Below are 15,100 nucleotides of genomic sequence, written 5' to 3'. Positions count from 1 at the left end.
ATGCAGAATCAAGGTAAAAATATCTTTTTAAGTTTCAAAGATAATATAATACTGAAACTTCAAGGATGTGGAGCTATTGGATTCATACCATCTAATTCATTCAACAAGGTCTACAATCTAAACCAAGTACCAGAAATTCTGAAAGGGGATAATTTATTCAAGGCAAAGATAGGATGTTTAGTTCATAATATCAGAATATCGGTCATCGCCTGGAAACAGCTGATCATTGCACCATTAAGTAGTTTTGTGATGCATATTGCTAACAGTATTCTTTTATTATTATTATGGAAAGGAAACCTTCATTAGAGAAATAGAAAGTAACATAAGATGAGAAGCATGAATTAGTTCTTCTTGGCAAGGAAAAAGCCCCATCTCTGCTCGCCAGATGAGCTCCTTATCAGCTTTGCCTTCCGTCCACCAACTATTCCGTCATAGTCTTCCTGCAAAAGAATTAAGTACCATTAGTGAAGGTGAAACATCACCCAAAAAAAAAACAAAAAAACAAAAAAACAAAAAAACAAAACAAAAACAAGAACAAAAACCCTTGGTTGTTAAAATGATGGAAACACTCACTTGAGAAAAGTCAGAGACAAATGCGTCCTTGTCCTTCTCAACTTTGTTTAATTCACGCTGCAGAACTTGTATAAACTGAAGCACAAGAAAACGATTTGCTTAGCTCGGGATGCCTAACAGAGTTCATAATTTCACAATTATACAAAAGATACAAAAGAAAGGGGTAGATTTATCCAAACCTGATCAGTTCGATCCTCTTCAACGGCCTCATCAAAACCAGCATCCTTAAGCATCTGCAAACAAAAAACAAGACAAAGGGGCAACTCATGATGTCAGAAATTGTTAATAGAAAAACAAAATGTATATGAAATGAAAACAACAAATGATTAATAATTTGAATATACCTGGCCATATGCTTTTACATCGTGGAGATCATAGCCTCTCTGCTTGATGTACTCAGCAAATTCTGATGATGGAGTCCCAGAACTTTTGCAGTAATCACTTATTAGAACTTTGCCCCCTGGCTTCAACCATTTGTAGAAAGATCTAAACAGTGCAGGTTTGTCCCGAAAGTCAATTTTAGATACGGAACGTGAAAGATTATGGCAAACTGGATCTACAAAAACCCAAAAGGTTTGACAATTCTTCATATAGTTGATCAGGACATGGAGTAGAATGAACGAACCAAATGAAATGACAAAGCAATTATCATGAGGTTGACTACATCAAAACCATTTAATTCTTTTCCATTAGATAGTAGCTCTCCCTGTAGAGATCCTCATTTTGATGCTAATGCGTAAATATTTAAATCTTCTCAAAGCGAAAACATTTTTAAGAATAATAAAGAAACTTCTTAAAATCCTGAACAAACATAAGCCCACGTTAGATTACGTATCTAGTCCTCTTACTTAAATGTGTAGAATGGTGTCACGGCTGTAGATAACATCAAAAGTGTTGTCCGAATAAATCTTCTTAGTGCAATCAGCAACTTCAAATTCCACTAAGCAATTGAGTCCAATAGCTCGTTCAAACGCAAAAGATATCATCTTTATTGAGAGATCGATGCCCACAACATGGACATCAAATTTCTCTGCCATATAAAAGTCACCTCCACCAATGCCGCTGCCAACATCTAGAACCTTTTGGCCAAGCTTAAGATCCAACTTCCCCACAAATTCTTTTGTTGTTTCTGCTCGAAACGAGTTTCATTTTAGAGGATGCCCGTGATAAGATTGACTAGAATAAGAGGAACCAAAAGAAAGTGTTAAGCCCGAGAGGGAGTTATGAAAGGACCTTGAGATTATAGAACAACCATTATTTACCTGACATAGAAAGTATTGAAGCAATGCTATACCCTATATAATCTCATTATTTGATAAATGTAAAACTTTCAAACAGCATTGATTATAGCCAGAGATGTTGTTTTGATGTTCAGACATTACAGTGGAAAAGATGAAATTCTACTCCAAAACAATTTCTGCTACTAGATACACAAATCCTAGACAAAGCTTTTTGTATGTGGTATTAAAATTTTAAAAAGTAAGAGAGATAATATTTCTTGTTTAATATGCATGTTTCATCTTCTTTCCCCATTTTCTCTGCTTATGCGTAGCAAATTCTTTTTAAATAAACAAATACAAATATTTGGTTGAAAAGGGATACCAATTCCTCCTGTGCTCACAAATCCTTGTCCAAAGGCGCGCTCATAACGGAGTATGCTTTTAGATTTGTACTGAACAGAATCCAAGAAGCGCTGGAATCTCCTATCATTATCTGAACCAACTTTTTGCCAGATCCAGCAAATCTGCATATGCAAACAAATGTTGTATCTTGTCAGTAATCAATTCAAGACAGCGAAAAAAATATAATAATAAATGAGATCATGTTTTGTTGCCTGATTCTGATTCTTTTTGTTCTTAACATAAGCTCAAATGCACTTGCAGCCAAAAAGAGAAAGTTCAAAAGAATTTCCTTAATCATCAGTTGCAAGGCATTCTTTAAAGACCTGCATTAAAATACATGACAAATATATGTTTAAAAGAGCCCAAAAGATGAGCTCACTCTGTTTCATATATATTTCAAACCTCAGATCAGATCGAATTAAAGATGGGTCTGCCCAAAACCTTTGTGTAAAATCTGGGCTCATGGTAGTGAGTTGGGTTGTGCTTTCTCTTGCAGTCACCAGATTGATGAAAACAAGACTCCCTGAAGAAAATATGTCCACCAACCTTCAACCATTTCATCATCCTTTCTGCCAAATTCTCAACCTGCATTTAATGATGGTTTTTGGACGGAAATATACTCAAAGAAAATGGTTAACTTGTAAATCCAAACCAGAAATGTAATAGTTGGGAGGCGAAAAAGATTAAAATCAATAGCTAACATGCCTCTGCGAACTCCTCTTTTTTTATTTCTCTTTTTATTGGAGAAGAAGCTATGAAATACATTCCAGGGAGTATATACTTGTAGATCATGGATGATATAAATCCAAATAAACATCCAGTTAAAAAAAAAAAAAAAACCTTAGCATAAGGTATTTGCTTCAAAGAATCAACAGTTCAGTTAAGCAAAGAATTAAACGATCCAGGTTAGTAGTTCTTATCCATTGCTAGGAGGGATAAGTCTCAATTTTCGAATCTCCTCCCCCCCCCCCCCCACCCCCCCGGGGCGGTGGGACGCCAATTTGAGAAAATTAAGTTGAGTGATCCATCTGAAAATTTCAAATCTGGGGAAGTCATGTCAGAACAGAGGAATTTGACATTCTTATAATGTCCATTGATGCTTTCATTCTGCAATTAAGGAAATAGAAAGAGAAAATCTAGTCAAGCCCCTTATTAAATAGCAAACTAAACAATTTCTGCCAGGTTGAGTTTCAGTCACCTTCTTTATAACGCTCTCAATGAAGTCTAAAGCTATAAATGACCAGCCTTCGGAGCTAATTCACCAGTAAATCGACCAATGCCAGCTCCTAGCTCCAAAATGGATTTCCCTTCATATGGTGGGAGTAGGGAGGGCACCTGCATGTATCAACAATGAACAACTAGGAATCTAAATAACAATTGAAGGATAAAACAAAGCACAAAAGAACAGCAGCAGCAATTAAAACGAAATAATAAGCATCAATGCACATTTAACTCTATTTTGTCATAATAAAAACCGAAAATATTCATAAGTGAACAATCTTAATTTAAATTTGAAAATAAAAAATAAAATTAAAATTAAAATAAGTAGAAAACAAGTAAATTTAGTTCAAAATGAACTTAGATTAATTTAGTGAAAAATGTAGATAACATAGATTTGATGGATTTAAAAAAATATACACAAAAGTGAGTAGCAAAATAAAAGAAAAATTAAATAGTGAAGAAAAAGAAAGAAAGAAAAGATTACTTCGGTACGTTCTTCTCTGTCAAGATCAGCGGCTTTGGAGTCAAGCATCATAGCCTCCACTGTCAAATCAACCGAGTGCTCCATCCAATAGTTTTTTTTTTAACCTCTCGTTCATCTACTACAACTCCTAACAATTTTCAAACAATCAATTTTTTTAAATTTATTTTTTAGTTAAAGGTCAATCAGAGATCCATGTTGTCGCAAATGCTTGTTAAAAATGTGTCAATCCATTTCAATTTTCTTTTGTTCTAAGTCAAACAATAATGCAACAAATCCGTTTAAATGGAGCTGCAAATCTCACCATTAGCGCCATGGTTAATGCAGAAGATCTCTAGCTTGCTTTAGGAGGGGTGGTTTTTAGTTATTTTTGTGATGAAAAGAGAAAAAGGAGAGGAAAAAAAAAAAGAAGAGCTAAAATCCCTCAACGGCAAGACGAGATCTTGAAAATGTCCTTGATCAGCGGTTGTTATTTCTTCCTCTTTGCTGCATGTCACACAAAAATGCAACACAACTAAAATAGTGATACTGCTACTACCCGACCAATTTCTATTCCTTCTGTTGTGGGATTATAGGGCCTGCTTCACCCGACTTTTACATAGCCAGGTAGGGGCAACGGCCGTCTTTTTATATTATATTCTTTTTAATTATTATTTTTAAGCAGCATCCATCTGCTAATGTTACATTCTTTTTTAATTTTTGAATTTAGATAAAAATAAATATTTTAAATTTTAATTATTTTAATTTTATAATAAAAATATAATATTTATACTACGTTAGTGATTTATTCTTTATTTTTTATTAATTTATTAAAATCTATCTAATGTGGATGTGATAAATTTTAATTCGTTGATGTAAATTTTAAACTCTACTAATCAGGTAACTTTTCTGCAATTCAATGCATCTTTATGGTAGTAATTTTTAAATTATTTTATGATATCTATAATTTAAAACTCTTACGTTAAAATTTAGTATAAAATATAAAAAAATAAGGGATGTAAGTATTTGAAAAATATTATTATTTATACATAAAAAATATATTATTATTTTATCATCAATATCAACATTAAACTTTTATAATAATATAAAAAAATTTAACATGTGCTTATCAATAATTAATTAAATGATTTATTTATTTTTATAAATATCTTAACGAGACACTTGTCAATTTATAAATTCATTTGTGACGTTTAAATTTTGTTAAGCCTTAAGTATAAAAAATTCTTAAATAAAAATTAAATAATTAAGAAATTATTAAATATATTGTTAGTGTAGTAAATAATTATTCAAATTTTATTATTTTATTTTAATCAATTAAATTTTTAATACTTAATTTTGGATCTTTAAATATTTATTTTCACTCAATTAAATTTTCGATTAGATAAAAATTTATGTTGATGGTTAATTAATTTTTATCTAATAAGAATTCAATTTGATAAAAATAAATATTTGAGACTTAATTAATTATAATAAAATGATAAAATTTTGGATGATTATTTTATTTTAATTTAAAAATTTTTTATACTTATGATTTTTTTAAAAAATAAAAATAATTTTGAAAAAATTCAAGTAATAAAACAAAAACTTACTATTAAATCCAAAAGTGCATAAAATAATTTGTAAATATTAAATTGGCTTTCGGGTTTGGTGAGGGGATCTTGGCGAAAAGGGTATAGAAAACCCAACGAGCAGACCCTAAGTGGCGCACCTCATCGCCCAATTTTATTAAATATTAGCGTTAGATCCCGCGCGTTACTACGAGTTTTTATTATATGTTTTATCCTATTGTTTTAATAAAATTGAATGAAATAAAACATGCATAAAAAATATTTGTAATTTATAAATTTATATCATACAGATTTCTTTTTTGGTCAATCTAAATATTATATTTAAATATAATTTATTAAAATTGTAGTAAAAAATATCATTACTGAATTAAGCAACAAAAATATAGAAACTATAATGTAAGTTATTATATTTCTAAATGAATAGACAAAGACAACATAACCAACTAAAAAGAAAAAGAAATTATATACCTACTTATCAAAGAATGCTGGATATTATATTTCCAAAGGAGTGAAATACTTTGTAATTTATAAAACGGAACCCACTTGAAGTAGATAGTGAATTAGGTAACTCAACATGATGTTTTGGTTCTTCATTGATTTCTTCATGAATTAAGGAGCCTTTCAAATCTTTTAAAAATTTCAATAAATGAAGTCATAGTTAAAACATAATCAATATGTAAATTATAGTTAATAGTATGCGTAGTCCTTAAATTTTGGATTAAATTTTATATTAATTCCTAAACTTTAAAAGTTTTAATTGAGTCTTTAATTGTTTAAAAGTGTATCAATGTAATCCCTCCGTCTGTTGAACTGTCTAAATTGACGGTAAATCTTATGTGGTATGACGCATAATCTTCTAAACTTTTATTACGTGGCATATAAATAAGAAAAATTATGTAAGAAAGCCCAAAACCTAAACCCTTGTTGTTGCAGCAGTAGGCACGACTACTCTTTCTTCCTTATTCTTTTTCAAACAACAATGGGCATTAAGGTTTAACGAAGCTTTGCTTTTGGTTACTCAATCAGTGCATGAATAATAATTTCTGATGTAGGAAAATATAAAGAATGGAAAGTTGAAAATAAGCCATATGTAGAACAAGTTTCACGTGACCAAGTTGTTCCATCTTTATGTTTGTTTTGCTTGACTTTTGGCATGCTTTTGTTTACTTGACCGGTGCATAAGTATTTTATGGATGAAGAAAAAATGTTACACATACTACATGGTCCTACCATTATCTTGTTGCTTAGCTCTCTTGTGGTTCTCTTTGGCATAATTGATTTAGGGGTGGATTAATTTTTAGCATAATGGTTGTAAAGGTGGATCAATTTTGGCATGATGGTTACTCGATGGTCTAAGGAATATAATAACAAATGTTTTGATTAGGGGATTAGAATGTTTAAGCATCCTTGAGCATATTCATTTTAGCATGATAATTATGTTTATTTTTGGATTATGCCAAAGTTTTGAATGTCTAATCCTTTTGTGCATCTATCATCTTTTAAATTGATTTGTTTATGTTCTTTGAATACATTTAATGTATCGTAATTGCTATTTGCATTTCAAAGATTTTTACTAATACTGATAATAATTTTGTGCTAGAAAGTATAATAGTTATATAAAGAATTTTAATTAATTTTTGGAATAACTATAAAAAATGAACTTACTTCGAAAGTCTGCCTAGATATTGAAACTTTTAAAGAGGTTTGTAAATTCTTAAAATTTGAATCCAAATCTACCTATTCACAATCTTAAACTCATTTCAAAATTTATATAAAAGCCTTTGATGGAGTAATTTATTCCCGAATGCTGCCTAGATGTTGCGGTATTTAAGAAATTTTATTTCATTAAAAATTTTCATACATTTCTATAATTCAAACAAATTTATTTTTTTATGTATCCGGTTTTAATTATACCCTTGCAATTTGTTTATGATTGTTTAAATTTAATTGCAAGCTTAATCTTATGCGTTGTTAATTTCTTCATTGTTTGGATTCCCATGCTTGTTTAAATTTAATCTTTCATAACTAAATCTATGTTTGATATATTTTATTCATTTTTAAAAAAAAATTATAAAAAATAAGCTTATTCCAAAAGTCTGCCTAAATGTTGGAGACTTTTAAAGAGGCTCGTAAATTTTTAAATTTAAACCCAAACTTACCTAAAACCTTAAACTTGTTTTAAATTTATAAATATTTGCGTGAAAACTTTTTGTGAAGTAATTTGTTTCTGAATGTTGCCTAGATGTTAGGGTATTTAAGAAATTTTATTTCATTAAGGATTTTCATACATTTTCATTGTTTAAAAAAAATAAATTTGTTTTGCTAAAATTTTGGTTATGAAAATACCATATTAACTAATAATAATTGAATGAGATTTTTAAATATAAAAATTCACACCCAAGCTCTACCTAGATATTAAAGAGTCCATGTGGTTTTTTTATATTTGAAATCTCAGTTCTTGAATTCACACTTGATCATCATTTTGCATATATTTTATTTTTAAATTAATATCTTCATCTATAATGCATAAATATATGTTTGCTTCAGTTATTGTTGTTAACATTCCCTTTTTTTTACCACATAAAAGGTTTTCTTAAAATTTTTTAAACCAAAAAAAATAAAATAAAATAACATTCTATAAAATATAATTGATTGGTACTCTACCTAAATATTGGAGAGTTATCAATAATTATCATTTATAAAGAATGTTATTTTACTATTTTTAGAAGGAATGTTATAATGAATCTTAAATGAAAATACTATTTTCAAAATTTGCATTTATGATGGAGAATTTGAAAGTATTTTTTTAATTTGAAGATTTTCTTAATATTCCTCAGTAAAAGATTTTTTTTAAAAACTAATTTTATTTCTTATAAACAGAGGGAATTATAATTAAATTTCATATAGAAAACTATTTTTGTCTAAAATTATAAATAGTGCAAAACTAATTAGTACCAATTTTATGGGCATTGTAGGTGTGCTAATCCTTCCCCACGCATAACCAACTCCCAAACCCAGTCTGTTTTCATATACCAAAATTATCTTTTTAATAAAGCTTTAAACCTGTTTTATTGTTTTATTAAAAGGAAAAATTTTGGGTGGCCAATCACACCCTAAAAAAGATTGGTGGTGACTTCTCGTGTTTTTCACGACTATTTAAATTTTTACGTCTACTGATCAAGTCCCTGGATTGATACATTATGACAAGTGTGATTATCATGATGGGGTTATGGACCATTCCATAGAAAAATGCACAGCTCCTAAGTATAGAGTGCAGTAATTGATCAAGAAACGATACATAAATTTTGACACCATTAGAAAACCAAATGTTAATGAAAATCCTTTAGCAAATCACATTGGACCAGCAATCAATGCAATAGATGGTGGTATGGTAATGAGTGTTAAGAGTACTGTAAATGAAATTAAAACCCTGATGGGTGAAGTGTTCAAAAAGTTGGTCAAAGTTGACAAGCTTCACACAATTCCCTTAAAAAAAAGAGATATATCATGAAGTCTATGATCCAAACCAAACATGTATCTATCACATGAATATGGTAGGACACTCAATTTAGAATTGTGGCATATTTCACCAAGTGCTACAAACAATGATGGATTCATCCTTGGTAAAGTTTTATTAAAAAAATGATCAAAACACAGTGAATGCAACAAAATGAAGGTCTTTGAGGAGTATGCCCATTAAGTTTATACTTAAGTTAATAACGATTGTAGATACCCATTTGTGTCCGGGGCTAGTCAAAACCAATTTTTCCTTGTGCATATTATGATAGTATACTATTAGCATTATTATATAGTATAATGGATTATATTTATTACTTTACTATTTCGTATTACTATTTTTGTTACTATTATTATTATATTGTTATTATTATATTATTCTACTACTACTATTATTATTATTATTATTATTATTATTATTATTATTATTATTATTATTATTACTACTACTATTATTATTATTCTACTACTACTACTACTACTACTACTACTACTACTACTACTACTACTACTACTACTACTACTACTACTACTACTATTATTATTATTATTATTATTATTATTATTATTATTATTATTATTATTATTATTATTTATGTTTTTTTCTTCTTTTTTCTTTCCCTTTTTGTTTGAATCTGGCTAAGAGTAGGAGAATCCTAATTTGACCATAATCACAAATCTTTAATGCAAAGCCAATTGTTGTAAATCTTGGAATTAACTGGATCAAATCAGATACCCAAGATCATGCTCAGATAGAATCAATCCCAAGATTCAAGCTTCGATTGATTCTGCCCGTTTCTTAAAAATCCTCTTAAGACTGCCTATAAATTGGATGAAAATCGTAAAATAGAACACATAGAAATTTAAGGAGATAGTGGATTTTGGAAAAGTGTTTGATTTTGGGAGAACGGATGTTTTGAAAGATTCTGGGCAGAATTGAAGTTTCTAGATTTTGATTTTTTGATTTTGGGTTCGTCTGAAAAATTCTGGGCTTAGATTTAGGTTTATGGGATTAAGTTTAGGCTTTTGGGAAGTTTCTTGAAAGGATCTAGGTAGAATTCGAAGAATCTAGAAAAATTTTTGGATTTCAGGGATTTTTTGGAAAATTTTGGGTTTTTGGATGAACTATGAATTTTTCAATGAGTTTTCCGATGAAGGGTTGAATTTTTTGGCCATTTTCTAACCAGTTTTCTAGAAATCGATGGGTTTTCTAGTTTTTAGTTAAATTTTTGGATGACTTTTCTAGAAACCGATGGAATTTCCAATTTTTGGTTGAAGTTTTCGATGGGTTTCTAAAGAAATCCTAGAAAGAAGTCAGAGCTTTTCAGTCTAGAAAGAGAGAGGACAAAAGAGATTCTAAGGAAAAAACCTAGGACTTGGTTTATATACTGTCCCAAAACAGTGCCATTTTGACACGTAGAATCTATGTCTCAACCCATTGACCCACATGTCAACCCGTGTCCTGACCCGACCAGATCGCAAGGTTTTTCTTTTTCATTTTTATTTTATTTTTTTTCATTTTTATTTATTTTCATATTTTAAATTTTATTTTATTTTAAAATTTTCTTATTTTTTATTATTCTGTTTTATTTTACTGGTCTTTATTTATTTAGTAATTTAACATGTTATATAAAAAAAGGTATTTTCTTTCTATAAAAATGCAAAAAAAAAAAAAATCTTTTCAAAGAAGTTTTCAAGATAAAATATAAAATTTTTTTTTAAAGTTTCAAAAAAAATATTTATAAAAACCCAAAAATAAAAAAAAAATCTTTTTCAAATAAAAATCTTTACAAAACAAATTCATGAATTCCACTAAACTATTAGAAAATTTTCATGGGTTTAATTTTTAAAATGGAATCTACCAAACTATTGAAAAATTTCATAAATCAGTTTTTTTAAAATAATAATAAAAATGAAAAAAATAATTTTCATTCTCTAAACTATTGGAGAATTGCTTCCCAAACTAAGTCCTACCAAACTATTAGGAGACTTTATTAACGAAATCTTTTAATAAATCGATGACGGAACCTTTTTAAAATGGGACACTAGTCTCTATGAATACTCCTGAGATGAGAAAATTATCTTAAATTGCTACCAAACTATTGAAACAATTTTAAGATACATTTTCAATGTTAAATTATTTGGTAAATCATAAAATGATCAAGTCTTGGATAGTTTGAAATCAAACTTGTACCATCATTCGAATGGGTGCTATAGGGGTGCTATAACCTTTCCCATGCATAACCATACTCCTGAACTTAACATCTATTTTTGCAAGTCAGAATATGTTTCAGGTGGCCAATCACACCTAAGTAAAAAAGATTGGTAGTGACTTCTCTAATCTATGTCTAATAGTAGGTCTATGAATCTATACATTATGACAGCTCGGCAACTCCACTGGGGACCTTGAGAGTCAAGCCAGTGAATAATTTCTTATTATCCAAGCCTCGCTTAATAAATTTGAACTTATTTTATTCCTTTTCATTGCTTATATTTGCTTTATTATTTATTTTCTTTTTCATTGTGTATGCTTGCTTAATTATTCATTTGTCTTTCTTTTTTATTTATTGTTTATATTTGTTTAACTGTCTATTTATTGTATATATATCTGTCATTCATTCGCATATGCATAACGTAAGCTTTTCACCTGGGCTTTACCTTTAAGAGGGAGTGAAGTACCTATGCCCTCTTGAGATTTTATGTCTCTGCATGGGCTTACGAAACACTCCCACTCAGATTGAACCCTTTTCGCTTGTAGCATATGCTGGGCGAGGATGGAGGTGCTTTACTAGTCTGTGATGGACAATGATGTAAGAAACAATTTGGAAACATTTTAGAATTGACCCAAACTGCATATAGTCAACCTTAAAAGTCCAACCATAGATAGAGCTTTATCTTCCCACCCTTTATAGTCAATCCAAAATTTAAAGCCATCTTGCTATATGATGTTTATTCTATGACTAACTAATTTTTTTATCTTTTTTTATTTCTTTTCCTTTTATGCGCATTCATGACCATACTTACAGATTGCATAATATTCTTACCCCAAAAGCTATTTCAACAAAAGCTCTCATGGACCCTATAAAACGACAAGTTTGTGCCTCATCTACACTATTCAAATATGACTCTCCCATAGATGTAAAGATAGAATTAGAGAAAAAGTAGAAGAAAAATGAGATTGTTTGTCACCTAGTCATATCTATACATTGCCAAAAGAAGTTCACTTGCTTTTCAAATAAAATGACTTGAAAAGCCTAGCAAATATATGGAAAAGCATGACTCCTTTAAGGCAAGAAGCTTTTTGTCAGAAGTTCAAACATATTACATATCTCTTGTCAATGGATGTTGATAACTTACTCATTAGGATGATGACACAGTTCTAGGATCTTTTTTATTATTGCTTCATCTTTAATGAAGTTGATTTAGTGCTATCTATGGAAGAGTACTCGACTTTAGTGGGCATGCATCTACTATATCTAGATAGAATATATGTGAAGAAGCACAAATTAAGGAATCATAAGAAATTAGGCCAGATTCTAAGAGTAGGAAAAAAGATCTTAGATTCCTACATTCAAGAAAAAAGAGAGCATAAAGGTATCCCATAGGAGGTTTTCTAAGATTTCATTATCAAGCATCCACATGATGATCAAGGGATGAATGTATTTGCTCTAGCCATATATAGGTTGGTCATTTTCCCTAAGGTGTTATGCCACGTTGAGATAGAAGTGTTGATCTTTTTGAACAAATTGAAAAAAAGTGTAATCGTTCTCCAGCTATCTTAGTAGAATCCATCATATCTCTAAACTTTTGAAGATAAAATGACAAGGCAAAATTCATGGGTTGCATACCATTACTATTTTTATGGATGAAAAGCCATTTCGAATGCAAAAAGAGTGCCTTCTCCAAGCTTTATTTCTATACCTGAAACCCAATCAAGAGTTTTGTCAAAGCATTTGGCCAAAAACAAAGACTTAGAAGGAGTGAAAATATCTACTACAAGAACTCACAGCCGATCAAGTGAAATGGTTAGTTCCATGAATGAATAGGAAACCTATGTTATATCAATGTGGAGATAAGATGGGTATTCCACTTTTAGGTCTATGGGGGTCAACAAGTTATGCACCATTGATGGTAAAGAGATAACATAGAGCTGAATAGTTTACTCCTAGGACTTATAAGCTCAACTAGTTTGATTGTTCATATGGGGAGCCTAAAACTTTTCAAAAAATTGATAGCATGATCAAGGCCTAGAAGAAGCCCAAAAGGGTAAGCCCTGGACCTTTTACTAATAAAGCCACTTAGAGTATCTTAATTGAAGAACTAAAAGAGGGTAAGAGATGGTACTTACACCTATAGACCAGTGCAAGTTAGTAGACCATGAGTCAGATGATATGCTATTAGAACTAGAGTCTGTAAGGAAAGAATATGAAGCAAAAAAAAGAAACTGAAACAAGAAATTTTGAAGCTCTAGGGAGAAAATGACTAGTGGCAGAACAAAGTAAAAAAACTAGAAATCCAAGTCCACAAGATTTCTAAGAAATACAGCAAAGCCCAAAAAGTTATTAGAGAACAAAATGATACTTTTAAGGAATTAAAAGAGTTGCGACAAGAGCATAAGAGGTTGCACTTATAGGCGCAAGCCAAAGAAATAAAGAGCACAAATCTAGCTCATGAGAATGAAAAGTTGAAAAAAGAATGTGCACAAATAGAATATGATTTTGAGGAACTTTAACAGGAAAATAAAATGCCCACAGACTATATTTAGACTTTGAGGGTAAAGTTAGATGAACAAAGAAATCATATCAGAACCCTTACAAAGAAGCATAAAAAACTATTTTATCAGGTATGGTGCAGCAAAAGAGAAAGGTTAGGAAGGTAAAGATACATGAAGCACCTCACAGCTCAGTTCGGCAAGGCAATGATCAAGGTAAGCGAGATAGCAAAAAAGGTTGAGGCATTGAGAGTTTCAATTACACCAATAGGAGAGCATGGATAGAAATTGTTGAACTTCATTGAGGAGGCTAAAGACTAATATGAGCAAGTTAAGTATTTTTATAAAGGGATAATATTAGATTTGATGTAAAATAGACTCCTTTGGAATAAATGAAAGTTCACTTTTATTGAATTTTTAACGGGTAAATATTTTATTTCCTTTTCTTTTCTATTCCATGCATTGTATCACAGTTATTCATTCATTATCATAGCATCATCATTGATTCTTAATTGTGATATCAAGGTGCAAGAATAGCTACACACTCATATACAATACCCGAGCTAAAGCCAAGAAGATGGAGCAAGATAATGCAAATTGTCTTGAGAGGATAGAAAAGGCTTATGGGGTACTTAAAGGAAAGCTGAGCAAAATTCTAAAAACCTTGGAAAAGGTAAATAGTGGAAAGGCAATAAAACAAGATACATCACAGAAAGCTACTGAATCAACATATCCTCCGGGTTTTGGCCCACAACAGATTCAAACTACCCCAATCTTCTAACCTCAACACATAATTTTCCAAAGTACAATTACCCTAGAATGACTTATACACCTAGTTATAAGAATGTCCAAAGTTATGACAATCCTGTTTATATTGAAAAGATAGCTGAGCCCATTTAACTCCTTACTATGGATGAGGTAAAGAAGAAAGAGAAGTTACAGGTAGTTGCGCCCTTAAAAAATTTTAAAATTGATCAAGCCATGAACAGGTTTGAGGAAAGATTGAGGGCTGTAGAAAAAATTGATTTCTATGAATCCATAGATGCAGTGGGGCTTTGCCTTGTACCCGATGTGGTGATGCTACCCAAGTTCAAAGTATCAAAGTTTGAAAAGTATGACAGTACTAAGTGCCTTATCACACATACACAATGTATTGTCATAAAATGGTAGCATATGCTAGTAATAAGAAGTTACTCATGTATGTCTTTCTAGACAACTCAATTAGGTCTATAGCAAGGTGGTATGTCCAATTAGATGGGACCTATATAAAGACATGGAAAGATTTGACTTGATCTTTCATTAATCAGTATCATCACATCATTGACATGACTCATAATCGCCTTTCCTTACAAGAAATGGAAAAGAAAGCATATGAATCCTTCAAGCAATATGCTCAAAGGTGGTAAAA

General features: G+C 30.4%; 1 protein-coding gene and 1 pseudogene across 2 annotated transcripts; both read right to left on the bottom strand.

Annotated features, from left to right (window-relative positions):
* Positions 1 to 96: 96 nt before the first annotated feature.
* LOC111289836 (phosphoethanolamine N-methyltransferase 2-like) lies at positions 97 to 1,702 on the bottom strand. The gene is made up of 5 exons (XM_089767996.1): positions 1,428 to 1,702; positions 918 to 1,085; positions 753 to 806; positions 574 to 648; positions 97 to 440 (listed from the first exon to the last, which is right to left on the bottom strand). Exons 1-5 carry the CDS (start codon positions 1,608 to 1,610, stop codon positions 342 to 344), a joined length of 579 nt encoding a protein of 192 aa, XP_089624122.1. The 5' UTR covers positions 1,611 to 1,702; the 3' UTR covers positions 97 to 341.
* A 717-nt stretch (positions 1,703 to 2,419) lies between these two features.
* Positions 2,420 to 4,443, bottom strand: LOC149516045 (phosphoethanolamine N-methyltransferase 1-like; annotated as a pseudogene). The gene is made up of 3 exons (XR_016346347.1): positions 3,901 to 4,443; positions 3,394 to 3,530; positions 2,420 to 3,302 (listed from the first exon to the last, which is right to left on the bottom strand). The product of XR_016346347.1 is annotated as a phosphoethanolamine N-methyltransferase 1-like (transcript).
* Between the last annotated feature and the right edge of the window lie 10,657 nt (positions 4,444 to 15,100).

This window comes from Durio zibethinus, chromosome 11 (assembly GCF_047325235.1).
Source record: "Durio zibethinus cultivar Kanyao isolate XHJ-2024 chromosome 11, ASM4732523v1, whole genome shotgun sequence".
Classification (NCBI taxonomy): Eukaryota; Viridiplantae; Streptophyta; class Magnoliopsida; order Malvales; family Malvaceae; genus Durio; species Durio zibethinus.
Note: the sequence above shows the minus strand (reverse complement) of the source record. Positions and strands in the feature narration are given on the sequence as shown.